General features: G+C 43.7%; 1 protein-coding gene across 1 annotated transcript; it reads left to right on the top strand.

Annotated features, from left to right (window-relative positions):
- Window positions 1–1,011: 1,011 nt before the first annotated feature.
- On the top strand, window positions 1,012–22,066 carry LOC139383406 (stabilizer of axonemal microtubules 4). Its single transcript, XM_071127949.1, has 11 exons — window positions 1,012–1,129; window positions 1,783–1,900; window positions 3,317–3,461; window positions 3,607–3,667; window positions 4,121–4,218; window positions 12,997–13,062; window positions 13,766–13,852; window positions 15,634–15,705; window positions 19,576–19,670; window positions 20,326–20,427; window positions 22,048–22,066. The coding sequence occupies exons 1-11, from the start codon at window positions 1,012–1,014 to the stop codon at window positions 22,064–22,066; spliced, it is 981 nt and encodes a 326-aa protein (XP_070984050.1).
- Window positions 22,067–23,030: the final 964 nt, after the last annotated feature.

Here is a 23,030-nt window from a genome sequence, read left to right as displayed (position 1 = left end):
TCTGACAATAACATGAGCTATTAGTAACCTAACTCCCTCAAGGTATTGATTATATCCTTGGAGATCGTACATTATTCTAATCATGATAAATGGATCATTCATAAATTAAATGCCCTTTGATTTACTGGATACCTCAATCAGATTATATATATATATATATATATATATATTAAATCATGTCATTTTACCGTAGCCAGCTTTAGCCTTAGTGTCAATCTGTTTGTGATTTCATGCCAACTCCTTGTCACACTAATTGTCATGCCAAACATGACAATGACAACAGCAACAGGCACAACAGGCACGAAACAGATCAGGGAACAAGCAGAGTGAGCTTAACCTGTGCAACTGCAAGCTACTTGTATTAGGAGCAACGGTTTGCTTCTATGACTTCTCTTGTGACCTCATTTCGTCCGTCATTGTGAAGTGCTGCTGGCGCCACTTGGAGAATCACCGTAGCAACGGTCGGTATCATGGAGACGGCACGGGTCCCGGGCTCTAAAACCTAACACGGCGAGAGGAGGCCGCCGGTACGCAGAAACACCGCTTCGACAGACAGGTAACGGTAGAGCGCGTGAGGAGGGGTCGCTTTTATCATAATGATGCAGATATTTTACTGAAATGAATGTCGACTAGGCATACTAGTTCTTAATATATATTTATAATTACAGAGGTGATCATAAATGAATGAATCTGTAGGCTAGGCCTATAATAAGGGTATTTAGCATGTTATATACGTCTTCTGCTACGATAACTTTCCATTTCTCTTCATTCTTGATGAAAATACATGACTTACATGATGACATGTAGAATGAGTGTAAGCTACTGTGAGAAAGCTATACATTTTCTAATAGTGTAAAAACAAAACAAACAAAAAAAGAGTTTGACTGTCAAAGTTCAACATGAACTCAAATCAGTCTTCTCTCCCGGTTACAGGCAGCTATTTTTCTCTGTCTATCGTTGTTGCTAGTGGAGTTAACTGTAGTATTTATCCATGATCCTGGTCCCTCACAGATGGTTAGTCAGGTAGACCTGGTCACCAGGCCCCCTCTAAGAGGAACGGGAAGCCCAGGAGGCCGTCTGGCCAACACCTCCCTCAACCTCTACTGTACCTCCTACAGGGCTTCTTTTGGTGAGAACAAGATATCTGATATGACTTGATATAAACTCTCTATTGTATTGAATTTTATTTTTATTTTATTCTACTGATGGTAAGATAATATCCACTACATTTGCCTGAAGTGTTCTGCTTTCTCAAGTATACTCTGCTTTCACCCTCAATGATACGCCTGTGTGATTTTTAACAATGCAAAGCCAGATTCCCTAATGACTCACTCACATGGCCACACACTGGTCCCAATTACCTCACTAAAATGTGTACTTGTTCACTTCTTTTCACTGATTTCAAAGGAAATTACTGGTATAAGAATTTCCCATAGGAAATATGGAAGAACTCTAGCCATCTTTTACTCTCATGAGTGCAAACTTCAGGAGAAGAGAGATATTGTTGGGAAGCCCCCTCCCCCTCCCTAACCCCCCCTCCCTATCCCACCTCCCCTCCCTATCCCCCCCCCTCCCTATCCCCCCCCCCCCTCCCTATCCCCCCCTCCCTATCCCTATCCCCCCTCCCTATCCCCCAACCCCTCCCTATCCCCCCTCCCTATCCCCCCAACCCCAACCCCTCCCTATCCCCCCCTCCCTATCCCTATCCCCCCCTCCCTATCCCTATCCCCCCCCTCCCTATCCCCCCAACCCCTCCCCATCTTACTGTCATATCTTATCCAGGCAAAGAAGTCTTCAGTCCATGTCTAGGTCATCATTACTGTACAGGGTACTCTGCCAACCTGAGACCTGCTGTTTACTACAGCCCTAGTCTGGACCACACTGATAACCCACAGTTAGGGTAAGACTATACTATATTATACAATACTATATTATACTATACTATATTATACAATACTATATTATACTATACTATATTATACAATACTATATCATACTATACTATATTATACTACAGCCCTAGTCTGGACCACACTGATAACCCACAGCTAGGGTAAGACTATACTATATTATATTATACTATATTATACAATACTATATTATACTATATTATATTATACTATACTATATTATACAATACTATATTATATTATACTATATTATACAATACTATTTTATATTATACTATATTATACAATACTATATCATATTATACTATACAATACTATATTATATTATACTATACAATATTATACTACATTATACAATACTATATTATACAATACTATATTATACTATACTATATTATACAATACTATGTTATATTATACTATACTATATTATACTACAGCCCTAGCCTGGACCACATTGATAACCCACAGTTAAGGTAAGACTATACTATGTTATACAATACTATATTATACAATACAATACTATATTATACTAGATTATACAATACTATATCATATTATACTATACAATACTATATTATATTATACTATACAATATTATACTATATTATACAATACTATATTATATTATACAATACTATATTATATTAATCAATACCATATTATATTATACTGTATTATACAATATTATATTATACTACAGCCCCAGTCTGTCCCTACACAGTGCACTCTTTTATCAGACCCACATAGGGCTCTGGCCCAAGTAAAGAAATTAAATAGTCTTGACCAAGCCAGAACGACCCCCTGGACAGGACACTAGTAGCCTTGACCGAGCCAGAACGACCCCCTGGACAGGACACTAGTAGCCTTGACCGAGCCAGAACGACCCCCTGGACAGGACACTAGTAGCCTTGACCGAGCCAGAACGACCCACTGGACAGGACACTAGTAGTCTTGACCGAGCCAGAACGACCCCCTGGACAGGACACTAGTAGCCTTGACCGAGCCAGAACGACCCCCTGGACAGGACACTAGTAGCCTTGACCGAGCCAGAACGACCCCCTGGACAGGACACTAGTAGTCTTGACCGAGCCAGAACGACCCCCTGTACAGGACACTAGTAGCCTTGACCGAGCCAGAACGACCCCCTGTACAGGACACTAATCTACCACAGAGCTCTGGCTAAAAGTAGTGCATTATTTAAATATGTTGCAATTTCAGATATGTCCTCCAGAGGTGATTACTGGTAGTGATAGTATTTCTATACTATTATGTGGTCCTGTATGGCTCAGTTATCAAGAGCTTGGCGATAGGAATGCCAAGGTCATAGGTTCAATTCCTGCAGGGATGACATATACAGTGGATTATAACAGTGACATTAAGTGTGTGTTTTGGGTCTTCTCCAGGCGTTCTCTGCTAGATAGTTTCCAGTCTCAGACTAAGCGCCATTTCCAGCCCCTGACCAGACCTGATGGGTCAGAGACCCTGCCTTGCCCCAGTGGACAGATCAGAGAGAGTGGATATCTACAGCTGAAGACACGGCCTACAGCAGTGAGGAGAGAGGAGGGGAGGGATGAGGGAGAGCGACTGAGAATAAATGGATTTTAAGTGTCTTTCTGTCTCCTTCCTTCCTTCCTTCCTTCCTTCCTTCCTTCCTTCCTTCCTTCCTTCCTCCCTCTCTCCCTCTCTCCCCCAGAATGTATCCATCCAGACAGAGTATAAGGAACACTTTGTTCCATATCGTCCCAGACCACCAGGTACAGTGTAATATACTGAGGAGCTGAATGATTTAGTAATACCCTTTTTACAGAACAGGCCAGAACAGAACTGTACTGTGCAGGCTCTGTGCAGGCTCTGTGCAGGCTCTGTGCAGGCTCTGTGCTGGCTCTGTGCTGGCTCTGTGCAGGCTCTGTGCTGGCTCTGTGCTGGCTGTGTGCAGGCTCTGTGCTGGCTCTGTGCTGGCTCTGTGCAGGCTCTGTGCAGGCTCTGTGCTGGCTCTGTGCAGGCTCTGTGCTGGCTCTGTGCTGGCTCTGTGCAGGCTCTGTGCTGGGGGGCATAATGAGGAGAACACAACTTGGCTCTGCTACGTTTGTTGTGTGAAAAGGGTATTACTCCTCTGGCAAAACTGATTGCAATGACGTCACCCAGCTCTGCCCGCTGCAGAGAAGGGGCTGTTTAGAGAGCATAAATGACACATGATTGTCCTTTAGTTTCTCAGAAGCACCAGTTAGTGGGAGCCCAAGGACAGAGCGGTTTCACCGAAGGGACGGCCCTGCAACCCAACACATTTCTGCCCCAGTACCACATGGTTAGTGTTGCTCCCTCTAAATATACAAAATTGCCACATGGTTAGAGATAAGTGTTCAAATACTATTGGAAATAATTTCAAATACTCTACCTTGTTTGAGATTGCCTGGCACAATGTAAACTATAGAAAAGTCTAAGAACTGCAAACCCCGGCCATCTGTCACTCCAGGATAGAGACAACACTCAGTAACCCAGGTCTGGTCACATGGTTAGTGATGTCAGTAACCCAGGTCTGGTCACATGGTTAGTGATGTCAGTATCCCAGGTCTAGTCACATGGTTAGTGATGTCAGTATCCCAGGTCTGGTCACATGATTAGTGTCATATCTCTTAGTATGCATCCTTAATGGCACCTATTCCCTATATAGTGCACTAATATTGACCAGGGCCCGTAGGGCTCTAGTCAAATCAAATCAAATCAAATCAAATTTTATTTGTCACATACACATGGTTAGCAGATGTTAATGCGAGTGTAGCGAAATGCTTGTGCTTCTAGTTCCGACAATGCAGTAATAACAAGTAATCTAACTAACAATTCCAAAACTACTGTCTTGTACACAGTGTAAGGGGATAAAGAATATGTACATAAGGATATATGAATGAGTGATGGTACAGAGCAGCATAGGCAAGATACAGTAGATGGTATCGAGTACAGTATGTACAAATGAGATGAGTATGTAAACAAAGTGGCATAGTTTAAAGTGGCTAGTGATACATGTATTACATAAGGATACAGTCGATGATATAGAGTACAGTATATACGTATGCATATGAGATGAATAATGTAGGGTAAGTAACATTATATAAGGTAGCATTGTTTAAAGTGGCTAGTGATATATTTACATCATTTCCCATCAATTCCCATTATTAAAGTGGCTGGAGTTGAGTCAGTGTCAGTGTGTTGGCAGCAGCCACTCAGTGTTAGTGGTGGCTGTTTAACAGTCTGATGGCCTTGAGATAGAAGCTGTTTTTCAGTCTCTCGGTCCCAGCTTTGATGCACCTGTACTGACCTCGCCTTCTGGATGATAGCGGGGTGAACAGGCAGTGGCTCGGGTGGTTGATGTCCTTGATGATCTTTATGGCCTTCCTGTGACATGGGGTGGTGTAGGTGTCCTGGAGGGCAGGTAGTTTGCCCCCGGTGATGCGTTGTGCAGACCTCACTACCCTCTGGAGAGCCTTACGGTTGAGGGCGGTGCAGTTGCCATACCAGGCGGTGATACAGCCCGCCAGGATGCTCTCGATTGTGCATCTGTAGAAGTTTGTGAGTGCTTTTGGTGACAAGCCGAATTTCTTCAGCCTCCTGAGGTTGAAGAGGCGCTGCTGCGCCTTCTTCACGATGCTGTCTGTGTGAGTGGACCAATTCAGTTTGTCTGTGATGTGTATGCCGAGGAACTTAAAACTTGCTACCCTCTCCACTACTGTTCCATCGATGTGGATAGGGGGGTGTTCCCTCTGCTGTTTCCTGAAGTCCACAATCATCTCCTTAGTTTTGTTGACGTTGAGTGTGAGGTTATTTTCCTGACACCACACTCCGAGGGCCCTCATCTCCTCCCTGTAGGCCGTCTCGTCGTTGTTGGTAATCAAGCCTACCACTGTTGTGTCGTCCGCAAACTTGATGATTGAGTTGGAGGCGTGCGTGGCCACGCAGTCGTGGGTGAACAAGGAGTACAGGAGAGGGCTCAGAACGCACCTTTGTGGGGCCCCAGTGTTGAGGATCAGCGGGGAGGAGATGTTGTTGCCTACCCTCACCACCTGGGGGCGGCCCATCAGGAAGTCCAGAACCCAGTTGCACAGGGCGGGGTCGAGACCCAGGGTCTCGAGCTTGATGACGAGCTTGGAGGGTACTATGGTGTTGAATGCCGAGCTGTAGTCGATGAACAGCATTCTCACATAGGTATTCCTCTTGTCCAGATGGGTTAGGGCAGTGTGCAGTGTGGTTGAGATTGCATCGTCTGTGGACCTATTTGGGCGGTAAGCAAATTGGAGTGGGTCTAGGGTGTCAGGTAGGGTGGAGGTGATATGGTCCTTGACTAGTCTCTCAAAGCACTTCATGATGACGGATGTGAGTGCTACGGGGCGGTAGTCGTTTAGCTCAGTTACCTTAGCTTTCTTGGGAACAGGAACAATGGTGGCCCTCTTGAAGCATGTGGGAACAGCAGACTGGTATAGGGATTGATTGAATATGTCCGTAAACACACCGGCCAGCTGGTCTGCGCATGCTCTGAGGGCGCGGCTGGGGATGCCGTCTGGGCCTGCAGCCTTGCGAGGGTTAACACGTTTAAATGTCTTACTCACCTCGGCTGCAGTGAAGGAGAGACCGCATGTTTTCGTTGCAGGCCGTGTCAGTGGCACTGTATTGTCCTCAAAGCGGGCAAAAAAGTGATTTAGTCTGCCTGGGAGCAAGACATCCTGGTCCGTGACTGGGCTGGATTTCTTCCTGTAGTCCGTGATTGACTGTAGACCCTGCCACATGCCTTTTGTGTCTGAGCCGTTGAATTGAGATTCTACTTTGTCTCTGTACTGGCGCTTAGCTTGTTTGATAGCCTTGCGGAGGGAATAGCTGCACTGTTTGTATTCGGTCATGTTACCAGACACCTTGCCCTGATTAAAAGCAGTGGTTCGCGCTTTCAGTTTCACTCGAATGCTGCCATCAATCCACGGTTTCTGGTTAGGGAATGTTTTAATCGTTGCTATGGGAACGACATCTTCAACGCACGTTCTAATGAACTCGCACACCGAATCAGCGTATTCGTCAATGTTGTTATCTGACGCAATACGAAACATCTCCCAGTCCACGTGATGGAAGCAGTCTTGGAGTGTCTTGGAGTCAGCTTGGTCGGACCAGCGTTGGACAGACCTCAGCATAGTATAAAGTAGTGCACTATGTAGGGAATAGGCCATTTTTCACACAGCCAATTCTTAGCCCAGAGCTCACCGAATTTTACCCTCAGTAAAATAAACACTGAGGGTGTTCAATTTCACACTTTCGAGGTGTTTTTTATGTGAACCAAGAGAAAGTGTTGCCCTTTTAACACCACTATTTTCCAACGCCAGTGGCATTAAAAGGTTAAAGTTACCTTCACAGCATTCAGACCCATTCACCTTTCCCCCGTTTTGTTACGATATAAAATGGATTTAATAAAAACCATCTACACCCCATAATGACAAAACGAAATGTGTACAAACTATTCAGACCCTTTGCTATGAGACTCAAAATTGAGCTCAGGTGCATCAAACCAAATCAAATCAAATGTATTTATATAGCCCTTCGTACATCAGCTGATATCTCAAAGTGCTGTACAGAAACCCAGCCTAAAACCCCCAAACAGCAAGCAATGCAGGTGTAGAAGCACGGTGGCTAGGAAAAACTCCCTAGAAAGGCCAAAACCTAGGAAGAAACCTAGAGAGGAACCAGGCTGTGGGGTGGCCAGTCCTCTTCTGGCTGTGCCAGGTGGAGATTATAACAGAACATGGCCAAGATGTTCAAATGTTCATAAATGACCAGCATGACCAGCATCAAACAATAATAATCACAGTGGTTGTAGAGGGTGCAACATGTCAGCACCTCAGGAGTAAATGTCAGTTGGCTTTTCATAGCCGATCATTGAGAGTATCACTATACTATATATAGTCCTGCTATTGTTATTTACTGCTGCTCTTTAATTATTTGTTATTCTTATATTTTACTTTTTTGTGTGTATTTTCATGAAACTGCATTGTTGGTTAAGGGCTTGTAAGTAAGCATTTTACTGTGAGGTCTACACCTGTTGTATTCAGCATTTCAGTGTAAGGTCTACTACACCTGTTGTATTCAGCATTTCAGTGTAAGGTCTACTACACCTGTTGTATTCAGCATTTCACTGTAAGGTCTACTACACCTGTTGTATTCAGCATTTCACTGTAAGGTCTACTACACCTGTTGTATTCAGCATTTCACTGTAAGGTCTACTACACCTATTGTATTCAGCATTTCACTGTAAGGTCTACTACACCTGTTGTATTCAGCATTTCACTGTAAGGTCTACTACACCTGTTGTATTCAGCATTTCACTGTAAGGTCTACTACACCTGTTGTATTCAGCATTTCACTGTAAGGTCTACTACACCTGTTGTATTCAGCATTTCACTGTAAGGTCTACTACACCTGTTGTATTCAGTATTTCACTGTGAGGTCTACTACACCTGTTGTATTCAGCATTTCACTGTAAGGTCTACTACACCTGTTGTATTCAGCATTTCACTGTAAGGTCTACTACACCTGTTGTATTCAGCATTTCACTGTGAGGTCTACTACACCTGTTGTATTCAGCATTTCACTGTGAGGTCTACTACACCTGTTGTATTCAGTATTTCACTGTGAGGTCTACTACACCGGTTGTATTCAGCATTTCACTGTAAGGTCTACTACACCTGTTGTATTCAGTATTTCACTGTGAGGTCTACTACACCTGTTGTATTCAGCATTTCACTGTAAGGTCTACTACACCTGTTGTATTCAGTATTTCACTGTGAGGTCTACTACACTGGTTGTATTCAGCATTTCACTGTAAGGTCTACTACACCTGTTGTATTCAGTATTTCACTGTGAGGTCTACTACACCTGTTGTATTCAGCATTTCACTGTAAGGTCTACTACACCTGTTGTATTCAGTATTTCACTGTGAGGTCTACTACACCTGTTGTATTCAGTATTTCACTGTAAGGTCTACTACACCTGTTGTATTCAGCATTTCACTGTGAGGTCTACTACACCTGTTGTATTCAGTATTTCACTGTAAGGTCTACTACACCTGTTGTATTCAGTATTTCACTGTAAGGTCTACTACACCTGTTGTATTCAGTATTTCACTGTAAGGTCTACTACACCTGTTGTATTCGGCACGTGACAAATAACATTTTATTTGAAGTATAGCTGATTGAAGCCTTTAGTGAGAGGTCTAATGCTTTAATATGTAATATAAATAGGCCCATTTAATTTAGTCTGGTTTGCCATTCCAAATAAAAATGGAATATTCTTTGCTCACATAATAAAATAAAACAGTTAAAAAAGTTGTTAGGTGTAGGCAGGGCCATAAGTAAATAGGTAAACTGGGATATGAAAGAATGAATCTGTAATGAACACGAGGGGAGACAGAGAGCTGGTCTCAAGCGCAGGGCGCAGCAGGTGTTTCTTGAAAAGGACCACAGGAGGAGGCAGGTAGCTGGGTCCAGGGGCAGGCAGAAGGTCATACACAGGAGGAGGCAGGTAGCTGGGTCCAGGGGCAGGCAGAAGGTCATACACAGGAGGAGGCAGGTAGCTGGGTCCAGGGGCAGGCAGAAGGTCATACACAGGAGGAGGCAGGTAGCTGGGTCCAGGGGCAGGCAGAAGGTCATACACAGGAGGAGGCAGGTAGCTGGGTCCAGGGGCAGGCAGAAAGTCATACACAGGAGGAGGCAGGTAGCTGGGTCCAGGGGCAGGCAGAAGGTCATACAAAGGAGGAGGCAGGTAGCTGGGTCCAGGGGCAGGCAGAAGGCCATACACAGGAGGAGGCAGGTAGCTGGGTCCAGGGGCAGGCAGAAAGTCATACACAGGGGGTCCAAAAAGGCAACAGTACAGGCAGTGAAAAGGCTCGTAAGGTAGTACAGGAGATCAGGCAATAGGTAGATAACAGGAAATCCGATATGCTGAAGTACAGGCAGGGAATAGACAAAAGACGTCGTTAGTGAGGCGGGCAGAAACGATCAAACACGGGAGGATTAAATGACAGGAAAACCAGCACTAAATAAACAGTGCTCTGTCACAAAACCAACAAGACCTCACAGTGACGGGGTGCAAAGAACTGAACTACATAGTGTGTGATAATGACATAGGTGTGTGAACAGGTGATCAGAATTCAGGTGATTGGGATCTGGAGAGTGAGCTGTGTTCAGGGGATCTATGTGTTTTAGAGTGTGAGTTGGAAGCAGACATGACATTATCAGGGTGATTTTTCCAGTAGCAAGATCTTATCTAATTTGACCAACATTCAATTTTTTTTTATTTAACCTTTATTTAACTAGGCAAGTCAGTTAACAAGAAATTCTTATTTACAATGATGGCCTACCCGCGGCCAAACCCGGACGACGCTGGTGCAATTGTGCGCCGCCCTATGGGACTCCCAATCACGGCCGGATGTGATGGAATCGAACCGGGGACTGTAGTGATGCCTCTTGCACTGAGACGCAGTGCCTTTGACCACTCCGCCCCTCGGGAACCCAAAATGTATTGTAGTGAGATTATTTATTTATTTCCAATGTGAGTACAGAGTATTTTCACTGCACTATCATCAGAAGGTTTTATTGGTAAACTACACGGTAATGTGAAGGTACTTTGTTGTTGTTGTCATCCAATACGTAATAGAGAACACTTAACATGATTAGGTTTTAATCCAGAGAGATCAGGGAAAGTAGATCCTCTATGAGGCCGTGGATCCAAATTGTGGATTTAGAAGAAAACATGAATCATCAGCGAACAATGACACTTTTGTTTTTAAGCCATGGATCATTTTAGCTGATTATTATGATGATTTTAATAGTTAACATTTCAATGGCGATAAAGAATAGATTAAAAATAAGAAATAATAGATTTGCCGATAGTGAACAACCATGTTTTTCTCCTCTTGACATTTTAAATAATGTATTCAATATAGGCAAGAAAAATACAATCATTTGTGTGTTATTAGTTTAAGCAGACCGTGTTAGTCTATTGTTGTGACTTAGATAAAGATCAGATCCAATTTGATGACCAATTTATGCAGAAATTCAGGTATTTATGCAGATGTCCAGGTGTTTATGCAGATGTCCAGGTAATTATGCAGATGTCCAGGTATTTATGCAGATGTCCAGGTATTTATGCAGATGTCCAGGTATTTATGCAGATGTCCAGGTATTTATGCAGATGTCCAGGTGTTTATGCAGATGTCCAGGTGTTTATGCAGATGTCCAGGTGTTTATGCAGATGTCCAGGTATTTCCAAAGGGTTCACATACTTTTTCTTGCCACTGTATAAGAAATTCTCCAAAAATGAAAAATAGTCCAGGCATTTATACATAAATTCCAGTCTTACTTTATCAAATGTCTTTTCAAAGTCAACTATGAAAACCGGGCCTGGTTTCCAGTACTTGTGCCCTTCACCAAGGGTCACAAGTACTTTAAAAAAAAAATATATATTTAACCAGGCAAGTCAGTTAAGAACAAATTCTTATTTTCAATGACGACCTAGGAACAGCGGGTTAACTGCCTGTTCAGGGGCAGAACGACAGATTTGTACCTTGTCAGCTCGGGGGTTTGAACTTGCAACCTTCCGGTTACTCGTCCAACGCTCTTAACCACTAGGCTACCCTGTCATTCAAATAAAATGATTCTGGCTTGCAAAGTGATGTGTAGTTGCTATTGGAATGCAGCCAGAGTGGAGATATCCAACATTTCATGTTTTTATTCACCCTCAATCTGCATTCAGAATGATTGTTGTGATGACTAAGATTTGAGACTAAACTGGAACAACCAGTAACGGGTGCAATAAATCCATATAACAGATTGGATTAGTTTATAAATGTATGTTATTCGATATTCGAGTAGCATCAGATTATTAATCAATCAATGTACATGCAAAAAAAAAACATAGATATTGAGACAAACAATTCTAAAAATCAACGTGCAATAGAGCATGCTGGGAAATATGACAATGAGGAGCGTGGTTTTGGTTTGCCACTGGTTATTAACATCTACACTGGGGTTCTTTAATAAGCAAATAGTTAATTTAACACTTACAGATTTAATTTAACACCTGATTCAACACGAGAAATGTTACACTGAATAATCAACACTTACTAAGCAACTGTCCAGTTTGACACCCTGACTGAATAATCAACTCTTACTAAGCAACTGTCCAGTTTGACACCCTGACTGAATAATCAACTCTTACTAAGCAACTGTCCAGTTTGACACCCTGATTGAATAATCAACTCTTACTAAGCAACTGTCCAGTTTGACACCCTGACTGAATAATCAACTCTTACTAAGCAACTGTCCAGTTTGACACCCTGATTGAACAACAGTATTTCTTAAGAGCTTCAAAGCAACACCAGCTGGCATAGTAACACCACATCAACGCCCCCCAAAAAAACTGACCAAGACACTGACGGTTTTACCTGTGCGTAAGAAGAAATTGTTAATCTGTTAATGAAACAAATCAAAACAGGAAGGGAGTAGAATATTCAAATGAAGTGACGGCGTAACTCTGTGATATTCATGCCCTGAGTAGTCTGTGCTCACCCCGAGGTTGACGTTATCTCACTTTAGCATGAGCAGTCACTTAACCCCAGGGCAGTCTGCGTCCAACCAAAAGGGTAAACATCATGGGCGCGTCCCAAAACGGCTCCCTGTTCCCTATTTAGTGCACTACGTTTGACCAGGACCCCTAGGGATTTGGTCAGAAGTCATTCACTATACAGAGGATAGGGCGCCTTTTGGGACGCGCCCGATGTGAGGTAAACAACTTTACGTAGCGCCTCGTTCATCCTCCATTTTGTTGTTATGTAGTATTCTATCAATGTAACCACACAGCTGATCATTTTTCATCTTCGTTGTGTCTTTGTTCCTGTTATTAAAATGTGTGTGTGTGTGTGTGTGTGTGTGTGTGTGTTTGTGTGTGTGTGTGTGTGTGTGTGTGTGTGTGTGTGTGTGTGTGTGTGTGTGTGTGTGTGTGTGTGTGTGTGTGTGTGTGTGTGTGAGTGTGAGTGTGTGTGTGTGTGTGTTACTAGGTCAATCCTAGGAGGACTGAGAACTCTGTGATGAGAGATGACTTCCTGCCTATTTCCTTTCTTCAGGTTGGCTCTAACATGTTTTTATTTGTCCGGTTCTCTGTCTGCCGATGTGTCACAGTAGATTAGAATATATGTCCGTCTCTCAAACCATCTCTTCTATTATTAGAGGATGAATGTGTGTTTATGTCTTGTCTTTTCGTTTTGTGTGTTGTCTTTTCATTTTGTGTGTTGTCTTTCTGTTTTGTGTGTTGTCTTTTCGTTTTGTGTGATGTCTTTTCGTTTTGTGTGTTGTCTTTTCGTTTTGTGTGTTGTCTTTTCGTTTTGTGTGTTGTCTTTTCGTTTTGTGTGTTGTCTTTTCGTTTTGTGTGTTGTCTTTTCGTTTTGTGTCTTGTCTTTTCGTTTTGTGTGTTGTCTTTTTGTTTTGTGTGTTGTCTTTTCGTTTTGTGTGTTGTCTTTTCGTTTTGTGTGTTGTCTTTTCGTTTTGTGTGTTGTCTTTTCGTTTTGTGTGTTGTCTTTTCGTTTTGTGTGTTGTCTTTTTGTTTTGTGTGTTGTCTTTTCGTTTTGTGTGTTGTCTTTTCGTTTTGTGTGTTGTCTTTTCGTTTTGTGTGTTGTCTTTTCGTTTTGTGTGTTGTCTTTTTGTTTTGTGTCTTGTCTTTTCGTTTTGTGTGTTGTCTTTTCGTTTTGTGTGTCCTTGGGTTTCAGAGCAGAGGACAAAAATCAACATTTCCTTTGGCACAATAATCAAGACATATTCTTTGTGTTCCAGGGCTCTGAGATGCTCCCCAGGCTGGTCAGTAGAGTCCCCAGAGAAACAGGCTTCACCAGGGACACCTTGGACCCTCTGGCCTGTCTAGTATGTACTGTAGACGATCTCTCTCAATGTAAAAAAAAAAACGAAATACTCAGAGGCCCTGGGATACAGGTGGACAGGGTCTGCCAGTCACTGGGACGACAATCCAAATTGGGATGTGGGGAGGTTTTAGCAGGTGGAATAGTGGAGAACAATGGGAGGTTTACTCAGTAGCAGTGCAAATACCATGGCATGGCTATATGGACACTCAATCACTATGGTACTTTCTAATTGTAAGTTTACAAACATATAATTGAAACTTGTAAATGTTGAAATAAGTATAGCCAATTATAATTGTAACGGCTTAGCAGATAATACGACGATCCGTATTTACCTGACTAAAAAATAAGAAATATAATATATATTGTTTACAGGAAACTCATTCAACAATAATAGATGAAGTTGTTTGGAGAAAGGAAATATATTTTCTTCCTAGGTTCTGGCCTTTCTAGGGAGTTTTTCCTAGCCACCCCTCATAGCCTGGTTCCTCTCTAGGTCTCTTCCTAGATTCTGGCCTTTCTAGGGAGTTTTTCCTAGCCACCCCTCATAGCCTGGTTCCTCTCTAGGTTTCTTCCTAGGTTCTGGCCTTTCTAGGGAGTTTTTCCTAGCCACCGTGCTTCTACACCTGCATTGCTTGCTGTTTGGGGTTTTAGGCTGGGTTTCTGTACAGCACTTTGAGATATCAGCTGATATAAGAAGGGCTATATAAATAAATTTGATTTGATTTGATATTTCTCCCATAGGCAAAGAAATTCAAAAATTGGTGATGATATTAATTAACATATATTTTGATATTTTGATCCAAATGTGCACACTGTCCAAACAGATCCACAAGGTACATGGATTATTTTGAGTTATGAACCATAAACAGATTTGGCTGATCATCTATATGGAGGTTTAATACCCTGACCTAGTGAGATATACATGGAGGTTTAATATCCTGACCTAGTGAGATATACATGGAGGAGGTTTAATATCCTGACCTAGTGAGATATACATGGAGGAGGTTTAATATCCTGACCTAGTGAGATATACATGTGTAACGGATGTGAAACGGCTAGCTTAGTTAGCGTGGGCGCTAAATAGCGTTTCAATCAGTGACGTCACTTGCTCTGAGACCTTGCTCTGCAAGGGCCGCGGCTTTTGTGGAGCGATGGGTAACGACGCTTCGTAGGTGTCAGTTGTTGATGTGTGCAGAAGGTCCCTAGTTCGCGCCCGGGTATGGGCGAGGGGAGGTTTAATATCCTGACCTAGTGAGATATACATGGAGGTTTAATATCCTGACCTAGTGAGATATACATGGAGGAGGTTTAATATCCTGACCTAGTGAGATATACATGGAGGAGGTTTAATGTCCTGACCTAGTGAGATATACATGGAGGAGGTTTAATATCCTGACCTAGTGAGATATAGATGGAGGAGGTTTAATATCCTGTCCTAGTGAAATATACATGGAGGTTTAATATCCTGACCTAGTGAGATATACATGGAGGTTTAATATCCTGACCTAGTGAGATATACATGGAGGAGGTTTAATATCCTGACCTAGTGAGATATACATGGAGGAGGTTTAATATCCTGACCTAGTGAGATAGGAATCCCCACCCAGTTGACTACTTTTAAATGTTGGAAGTTCTCAACGGCAATGTCTATACTAAAATGACTCACTTCCTGTGTGTTACCTATAAGCTGCTCTGTTATACTGTATGATGTCACTTCCTGTGTGTTACCTATAAGCTGCTCTGTTATACTGTATGATGTCACTTCCTGTGTATTACCTCTAGGTCTCTGTGTTACCTGGCTCTGGGACTCAGAAGATCAGCTCACCTGCTGACCAGAAGTTGATTGGGATGAAGGTTAGCTAGAGCTATATCATACAACCCTTAATAAGACAATCTGAAAGCTCTTACATGCCGATAACATTTTCTAAAGCATTATACTGTTAGGGTAAATTGTTACCGTTAGTTACCGGTGGGGTAAACTGTTACCGTTAGTTACCGGCAGGGTAAAGTGTTACCATTAGTTACCGGCAGGGTAAAGTGTTACCGTTAGTTACCGGGAGGGTAAATTGTTACCGTAGTTACCGGCAGGGTAAAGTGTTATCGTTAGTTACTGGCAGGGTAAAGTGTTACCATTAGTTACTGGCAGGGTAAAGTGTTATCGTTAGTTACTGGCAGGGTAAATTGTTAGCGTTAGTTACTGGCAGGTAAAAGTGTTACCGTTAGTTACTGGCATGGTAAATTGTTACCCCTAGTTAACGACAGGGTAAAGTATTACCGTTAGTTACCGGCAGGGTAAAGTGTTACCGTTAGTTACCGGCAGGGTAAAGTGTTACCGTTAGTTACTGGCAGGGTAAAGTGTTACCGTTAGTTACTGGCAGGGTAAAGTGTTACCGTTAGTTACTGGCAGGGTAAAGTGACACCGTTATTTACTGGCAGTATCAAGTGTTACCGTTAGTTACTGGCAGGGTAAAGTGTTACCGTTAGTTATCGACAGGGTAAAGTGTTACTGTAGTTACCTGCAGGGTAAAGTGTTACCGTTAGTTACTGGCAGGGTAAAGTGTTACCGTTGGTTACTGGCAGGGTAAAGTGTTACCATTAGTTACTGGCAGGTTAAAGTGTTATCGTTAGTTACTGGCAGGGTAAAGTGTTACTATTAGTTACTGGCAGGGTAAAGTGTTATCGTTAGTTACTGGCAGGGTAAAGTGTTACCGTTAGTTACTGGCAGGGTAAAGTGTTACCGTAGTTACTGGCAGGGTAAAGTGTTACCATTAGTTACTGGCAGGGTAAAGCGTTACCGTTAGTTACCGGCAGGGTAAAGTGTTACCGTTAGTTACTGGCAGGGTAAAGTGTTATTATTAGTTACTGGCAGGGTAAAGTGTTACCATTAGTTACTGGCAGGGTAAAGTGTTACCGTAGTTACCGGCAGGGTAAAGTGTTACCATTAGTTACTGGCAGGGTAAAGTGTTACCATTAGTTACCGGCAGGGTAAAGTGTTACCGTTAGTTACTGGCAGGGTAAAGTGTTACCATTAGTTACTGGCAGGGTAAAGTGTTACCGTAGTTACTGGCAGGGTAAAGTGTTACCATTAGTTACTGGCAGGGTAAAGCGTTACCGTTAGTTACCGGCAGGGTAAAGTGTTACCGTTAGTTACTGGCAGGGTAAAGTGTTACTATTAGTTACTGGCAGGGTAAAGTGTTACCGTTAGTTACTGGCAGAGTAAAGTGTTACCGTCAGTTACTGGCAGGGTAAAGTGTTACCGTTAGTTACTGGCAGGGTAAAGTGTTACCATTAGTTACTGGCAGGGTAAAGTGTTACCGTAGTTACCTGCAGGGTAAAGTGTTACCATTAGTTATTGGCAGGGTAAAGTGTTACCATTAGTTACTGGCAGGGTAAAGTGTTACCGTTAGTTACTGGCAGTATCAAGTGTTACCGTTAGTTACTGGCAGGGTAAAGTGTTACCGTTAGTTACCGGCAGGGTAAATTGTTACCGTTAGTTACCGGCAGGGTAAAGTGTTACTGTAGTTACCTGCAGGGTAAAATGTTACTAATAGTTACTGGCAGGGTAAAGTGTTACCGTTAGTTACCGGGAGGGTAAAGTGTTACCGTTAGTTACTGGCAGGGTAAAGTGTTACCGTTAGTTACTGGCAGGGTAAAGTGTTACCGTTAGTTACTGGCAGGGTAAAGTGTTACAGTTAGTTACCGGGAGGGTAAAGTGTTACCGTTAGTTACTGGCAGGGTAAAGTGTTGCCATTAGTTACTGGCAGGGTAAAGTGTTACCGTAGTTACCTGCAGGGTAAAGTGTTACTGGTAGTTACTGGCAGGGTAAAGTGTTACCATTAGTTACTGGCAGGTTAAAGTGTTACCGTTAGTTACTAGCAGGGTAAAGTGTTACCGTTAGTTACTTGCAGGGTAAAGTGTTACCATTAGTTACCGGCAGGGTAAAGTGTTACCGTTAGTTACTGGCAGGGTAAAGTGTTACTGGTAGTTACTGGCAGGGTAAAGTGTTGCCATTAGTTACTAGCAGGGTAAAGTGTTACCGTTAGTTACCTGCAGGGTAAAGTGTTACCGTTAGTTACCGGCAGGGTAAAGTGGTACCGTTAGTTACTGGCAGGGTAAAGTGTTACCGTAGTTACTGGCAGTATCAAGTGTTACCGTTAGTTACTGGCAGGGTAAAGTGTTACCGTAGTTACTGGCAGGGTAAAGTGTTGCCATTAGTTACTGGCAGGGTAAAGTGTTACAGTTAGTTACTGGCAGGGTAAAGTGTTACCGTTAGTTACTGGCAGGGTAAAGTGTTGCCGTTAGTTACTGGTAGGGTAAAGTGTTACCGTTAGTTACCGGCAGGGTAAATTGTTACCGTTAGTTACCGGCAGGGTAAAGTGTTACCGTTAGTTACTGGCAGGGTAAAGTGTTACCATTAGTTACTGGCAGGGTAAAGTGTTACCGTTAGTTACTGGAAGGGTAAAGTGTTTCCATTAGTTACTGGCAGGGTAAAGTGTTACCGTTAGTTACTGGCAGGTTAAAGTGTTACCGTTAGTTACCGGCAGGGTAAAGTGTTACCGTTAGTTACCTGCAGGGTAAAGTGTTACCGTTAGTTACTGGCAGGTTAAAGTGTTACCGTTAGTTACTGGCAGGGTAAAGTGTTACCGTTAGTTACTGGCAGTATCAAGTGTTACCGTTAGTTACTGGCAGGGTAACTTGTTAGCGTTAGTTACTGGCAGGTAAAAGTGTTACCGTTAGTTACTGGCAGGGTAAATTGTTACCCCTAGTTACCGGCAGGGTAAAGTATTACAGTTAGTTACCGGCAGGGTAAAGTGTTACCGTTAGTTACAGGCAGGGTAAAGTGTTACCGTTAGTTACTGGCAGGGTAAAGTGTTACCGTTAGTTACTGGCAGGGTAAAGTGTTACCGTTAGTTACTGGCAGGGTAAAGTGAAACCGTTATTTACTGGCAGTATCAAGTGTTACCGTTAGTTACTGGCAGGGTAAAGTGTTACCATTAGTTACCGACAGGGTAAAGTGTTACTGTAGTTACCTGCAGGGTAAAGTGTTACCGTTAGTTACTGGCAGGGTAAAGTGTTACCGTTGGTTACTGGCAGGGTAAAGTGTTACCATTAGTTACTGGCAGGTTAAAGTGTTATCGTTAGTTACTGGCAGGGTAAAGTGTTACTATTAGTTACTGGCAGGGTAAAGTGTTATCGTTAGTTACTGGCAGGGTAAAGTGTTACCGTTAGTTACCGGGAGGGTAAAGTGTTACCGTTAGTTACTGGCAGGGTAAAGTGTTACCGTTAGTTACTGGCAGGGTAAAGTGTTACCGTTATTTACCGGGAGGGTAAAGTGTTACCGTTAGTTACTGGCAGGGTAAAGTGTTACCATTAGTTACTGGCAGGGTAAAGTGTTACCATTAGTAACTGGCAGGGAAAAGTGTTACCGTAGTTACCTGCAGGGTAAAGTGTTACCATTAGTTACTGGCAGGGTAAAGTGTTACCATTAGTTACTGGCAGGGTAAAGTGTTACCGTTAGTTACTGGCAGGGTAAAGTGTTTCCATTAGTTACTGGCAGGGTAAAGTGTTACCATTAGTTACCGGCAGGGTAAAGTGTTACCGTTAGTTACTGGCAGGGTAAAGTGTTACCGTAGTTACTGGCAGGGTAAAGTGTTACCGTAGTTACTGGCAGGGTAAAGTGTTACCGTTAGTTACTGGCAGGGTAAAGTGTATTTTGGTTTCCAGGAGCTTTCAGGATTCATCCTCAACTCACCAAATCTGAAAACCCTGTCACACACACCATCTGACCCGTCAAGCGTCCGCACTCACTACCAGTCCAAGTAAGTACGTCTCTTTATACTTACATCATGTTGTCAAATATCTAATGTTGTATTGTGTATTAATGTCATTATTGTTTTGGTTTGAATATATAAAAAACATGGGATTTGAGATGAAGAAAGTTTGAAAATGTCTGCACTCACTAACTGTCTCTCTGGATAACAGTGTCTGCTAAATGACTAACATGTAGATGTAAAATGAGATGAACGTCAGTTGTGGTGAATTCAGGGGTAGTCCTCATCGAGACTTGAACCTTGGTCCCTGTGACTGTCAGTTAACTGTTACATCTAGGAGGTCCAAACCTCTTGACAAGGTCTTTACGGGCTAGTTACCCGGACACAGAATAAGCTTTATCCTGGACCAAAAAGCATTTTCAATAGAGATTCTTCATTCAGCTTTAAATCCAGGAAAAGGTCTAATCTGTGTCCAGGAAACCGCCCCTAGGTGTTGTACTGAGGTCGCTACAATATGTTTCAGGTTCTGTGTCCAGGAAACCGCCCCTAGGTGTTGTACTGAGGTCGCTACAATATGTTCCAGGTTCTGTGTCCAGGAAACCGCCCCTAGGTGTTGTACTGAGGTCGCTACAATATGTTCCAGGTTCTGTGTCCAGGAAACCGCCCCTAGGTGTTGTACTGAGGTCGCTACAATATGTTTCAGGTTCTGTGACGTTCCAGCGCTGGAGAAGCTAAGAGAAGGCTGGACAAGGGGAGGCATCCACAAGCACAGGACCAATGGTTACACTGGTAGAGACACAGACAGGTAGAGACAAGCACAGGACCAATAGGTAGACAGGTAGACACAGACAGGTAGACACAGACAGGTAGAGACACAGACAGGTAGACACAGACAGGTAGACACAGACTGGTAGAGACAGACTGGTAGAGACAGACAGGTAGAGACAGACTGGGAGACACAGACAGGTAGACACAGACTGGTAGAGACAGACAGGTAGAGACAGACTGGGAGACACAGACAGGTAGACACAAGCACAGGACCAATGGTTACACTGGTAGAGACACAGACAGGTAGAGACAAGCACAGGACCAATGGTTACACTGGTAGAGACACAGACAGGTAGACACAAGCACAGGACCAATGGTTACACTGGTAGAGACACAGACAGGTAGAGACACAGACAGATAGACACAGACAGGTAGACACAGACAGGTAGAGACACAGACAGGTAGACACAGACAGGTAGACACAGACAGGTAGACACAGACAGGTAGAGACACAGACAGGTAGACACAGACAGGTAGACACAGACAGGTAGACACAGACTGGTAGACACAGACTGGTAGAGACACAGACAGGTAGACACACAGACAGGTAGAGACGGACTGGGAGACACACAGACAGGAAGAGACAGACAGGGAGAGACAGACTGGTAGGTAGAGACACAGACAGGGAGAGACACAGACAGGGAGAGACAGAGACAGGGAGAGACAGACAGGTAGACACAGACAGGAAGAGACAGACAGGGAGAGACAGACCGGTAGGTAGAGACACAGACAGGTAGACACAGACAGGGATAGACAGACCAGTAGGTAGAGACACAGACAGGGAGACACAGACAGGGAGACACAGACAGGGAGAGACAGATAGGGAGACAGAGACAGAGAGAGACAGACAGGGAGAAACAGACCGGTAGGTAGAGACACAGACAGGGAGACACAGACAGGGAGAGACAGACAGGGAGAGACAGATAGGTAGACACAGACAGGGAGACACAGACAGGGAGAGACAGACAGGGAGAGACAGACAGATAGACACAGACAGGGAGACACAGACAGGGAGAGACAGACATGGAGAGACAGACCGGTAGGTAGAGACACAGACAGGGAGACACAGACAGGGAGAGACAGACAGGGAGAGACAGACAGGGAGAGACAGATAGGTAGACACAGACAGGGAGACACAGACAGGGAGAGACAGACAGGGAGACACAGACAGGGAGACACAGACAGGGAGAGACAGACAGGGAGAAACAGACCGGTAGGTAGAGACACAGACAGGGAGACACAGACAGGGAGAGACAGACAGGGAGAGACAGATAGGTAGACACAGACAGGGAGACACAGACAGGGAGAGACAGACAGGTAGAGACAGACAGATAGACACAGACAGGGAGAGACAGACAGGGAAAGACAGACCGGTAGGTAGAGACACAGACAGGGAGAGACAGACAGGTAGGTAGAGAGACAGACAGGTAGAGCACAGACAGGGAGAGACAGACAGGGAGAGACAGACATGGAGAGACAGACAGGTAGGTAGAGCGTTTAACACTATACCACTATATTCTTGTTATATGCTGTTATGACAGAAATGTTGTATCTCATATGCCTCCCTTTAAACTTCCTCTGTTCCTCTCTTCCACAGGTTTAACCTCAGACACTGACGCTCAAGGTACAAAAGTCAGATATCAGCTCGCCCATTAAATACCCATAATATCATTTCAACTGGCGAACAGAGATGGTGTGTAACATATTCATTGTAGAGATGACAATGACATGGGTGCTGCTATTTCCATCCAAATAAAATGGTTGATTTTTATCCGTGTGGATTCAAAGACACAGAACTGTTGCCTCTTTTGTAAATCCACAGGAGCTGTGTTATTTAACGTCTATGTAACCTTTATTTAACTAGGCAAGTCAGTTAAGAACACATTGTTATTTAGAATGACGGCCAAGGAACAGTGGGTTAACTGCCTGTTCAGGGGCAGAACGACAGATTATTATCATGTCAGCTAAGGGGATTCGATCTTGCGACCTTTCGGTTGCTAGTCCAACGCTCTAACTCCTAGGCCTAATCTGTGTAACCACTCGGGCTACCTGCCCCTAACCACTAGGCTACCTGACTCTAACCACTGGGCTACCTGCCTCTAACCACTAGGCTACCTGCCTCTAACCACTGGGCTACCTGCCTCTAACCACTAGGCTACCTGCCTCTAACCACTGGGCTACCTGCCTCTAACCACTGGGCTACCTGCCTCTAACCACTAGGCCTAATCTGTGTAACCACTGGGCTACCTGCCTCTAACCCCTAGGCCTAATCTGTGTAACCACTCGGGCTATCTGCCTCTAACCACTAGGCTACCTGCCTCTAACCACTGGGCTACCTGCCTCTAACCATTAGGCTACCTGCGACACACAGACAGGTAGAGACACAGACAGGGAGAGACAGAGACACACAGACTAGGCTACCTGCCACTCTAACCACTAGGCTACCTGCCTCTCTAATAACTAGGCTACCTGCCTCTCTAACCACTAGGCTACCTGACTCTCTAACCACTAGGCTACCTGCCACTCTAACCACTAGGCTACCTGCCCCTCTAACCACTAGGCTACCTGCTCTAACCACTA

This window comes from Oncorhynchus clarkii, chromosome 2 (genome assembly GCF_045791955.1).
Source record: "Oncorhynchus clarkii lewisi isolate Uvic-CL-2024 chromosome 2, UVic_Ocla_1.0, whole genome shotgun sequence".
NCBI classification, from domain to species: Eukaryota; Metazoa; Chordata; class Actinopteri; order Salmoniformes; family Salmonidae; genus Oncorhynchus; species Oncorhynchus clarkii.
Note: the sequence above shows the minus strand (reverse complement) of the source record. Positions and strands in the feature narration are given on the sequence as shown.

Excerpts from the sequence above, each read along its gene's own strand:
- LOC139383406 (XM_071127949.1), top strand. The coding sequence starts at position 1,012 with ATGGTTAGTCAGGTAGACCTGGTCACCAGGCCCCCTCTAAGAGGAACG. Across the intron at positions 1,130-1,782 it reads CTCCTACAGGGCTTCTTTTG|GCAAAGAAGTCTTCAGTCCA; the intron begins GTGAGAACAAGA and ends TATCTTATCCAG. Across the intron at positions 13,853-15,633 it reads TGGACCCTCTGGCCTGTCTA|GTCTCTGTGTTACCTGGCTC; the intron begins GTATGTACTGTA and ends TATTACCTCTAG.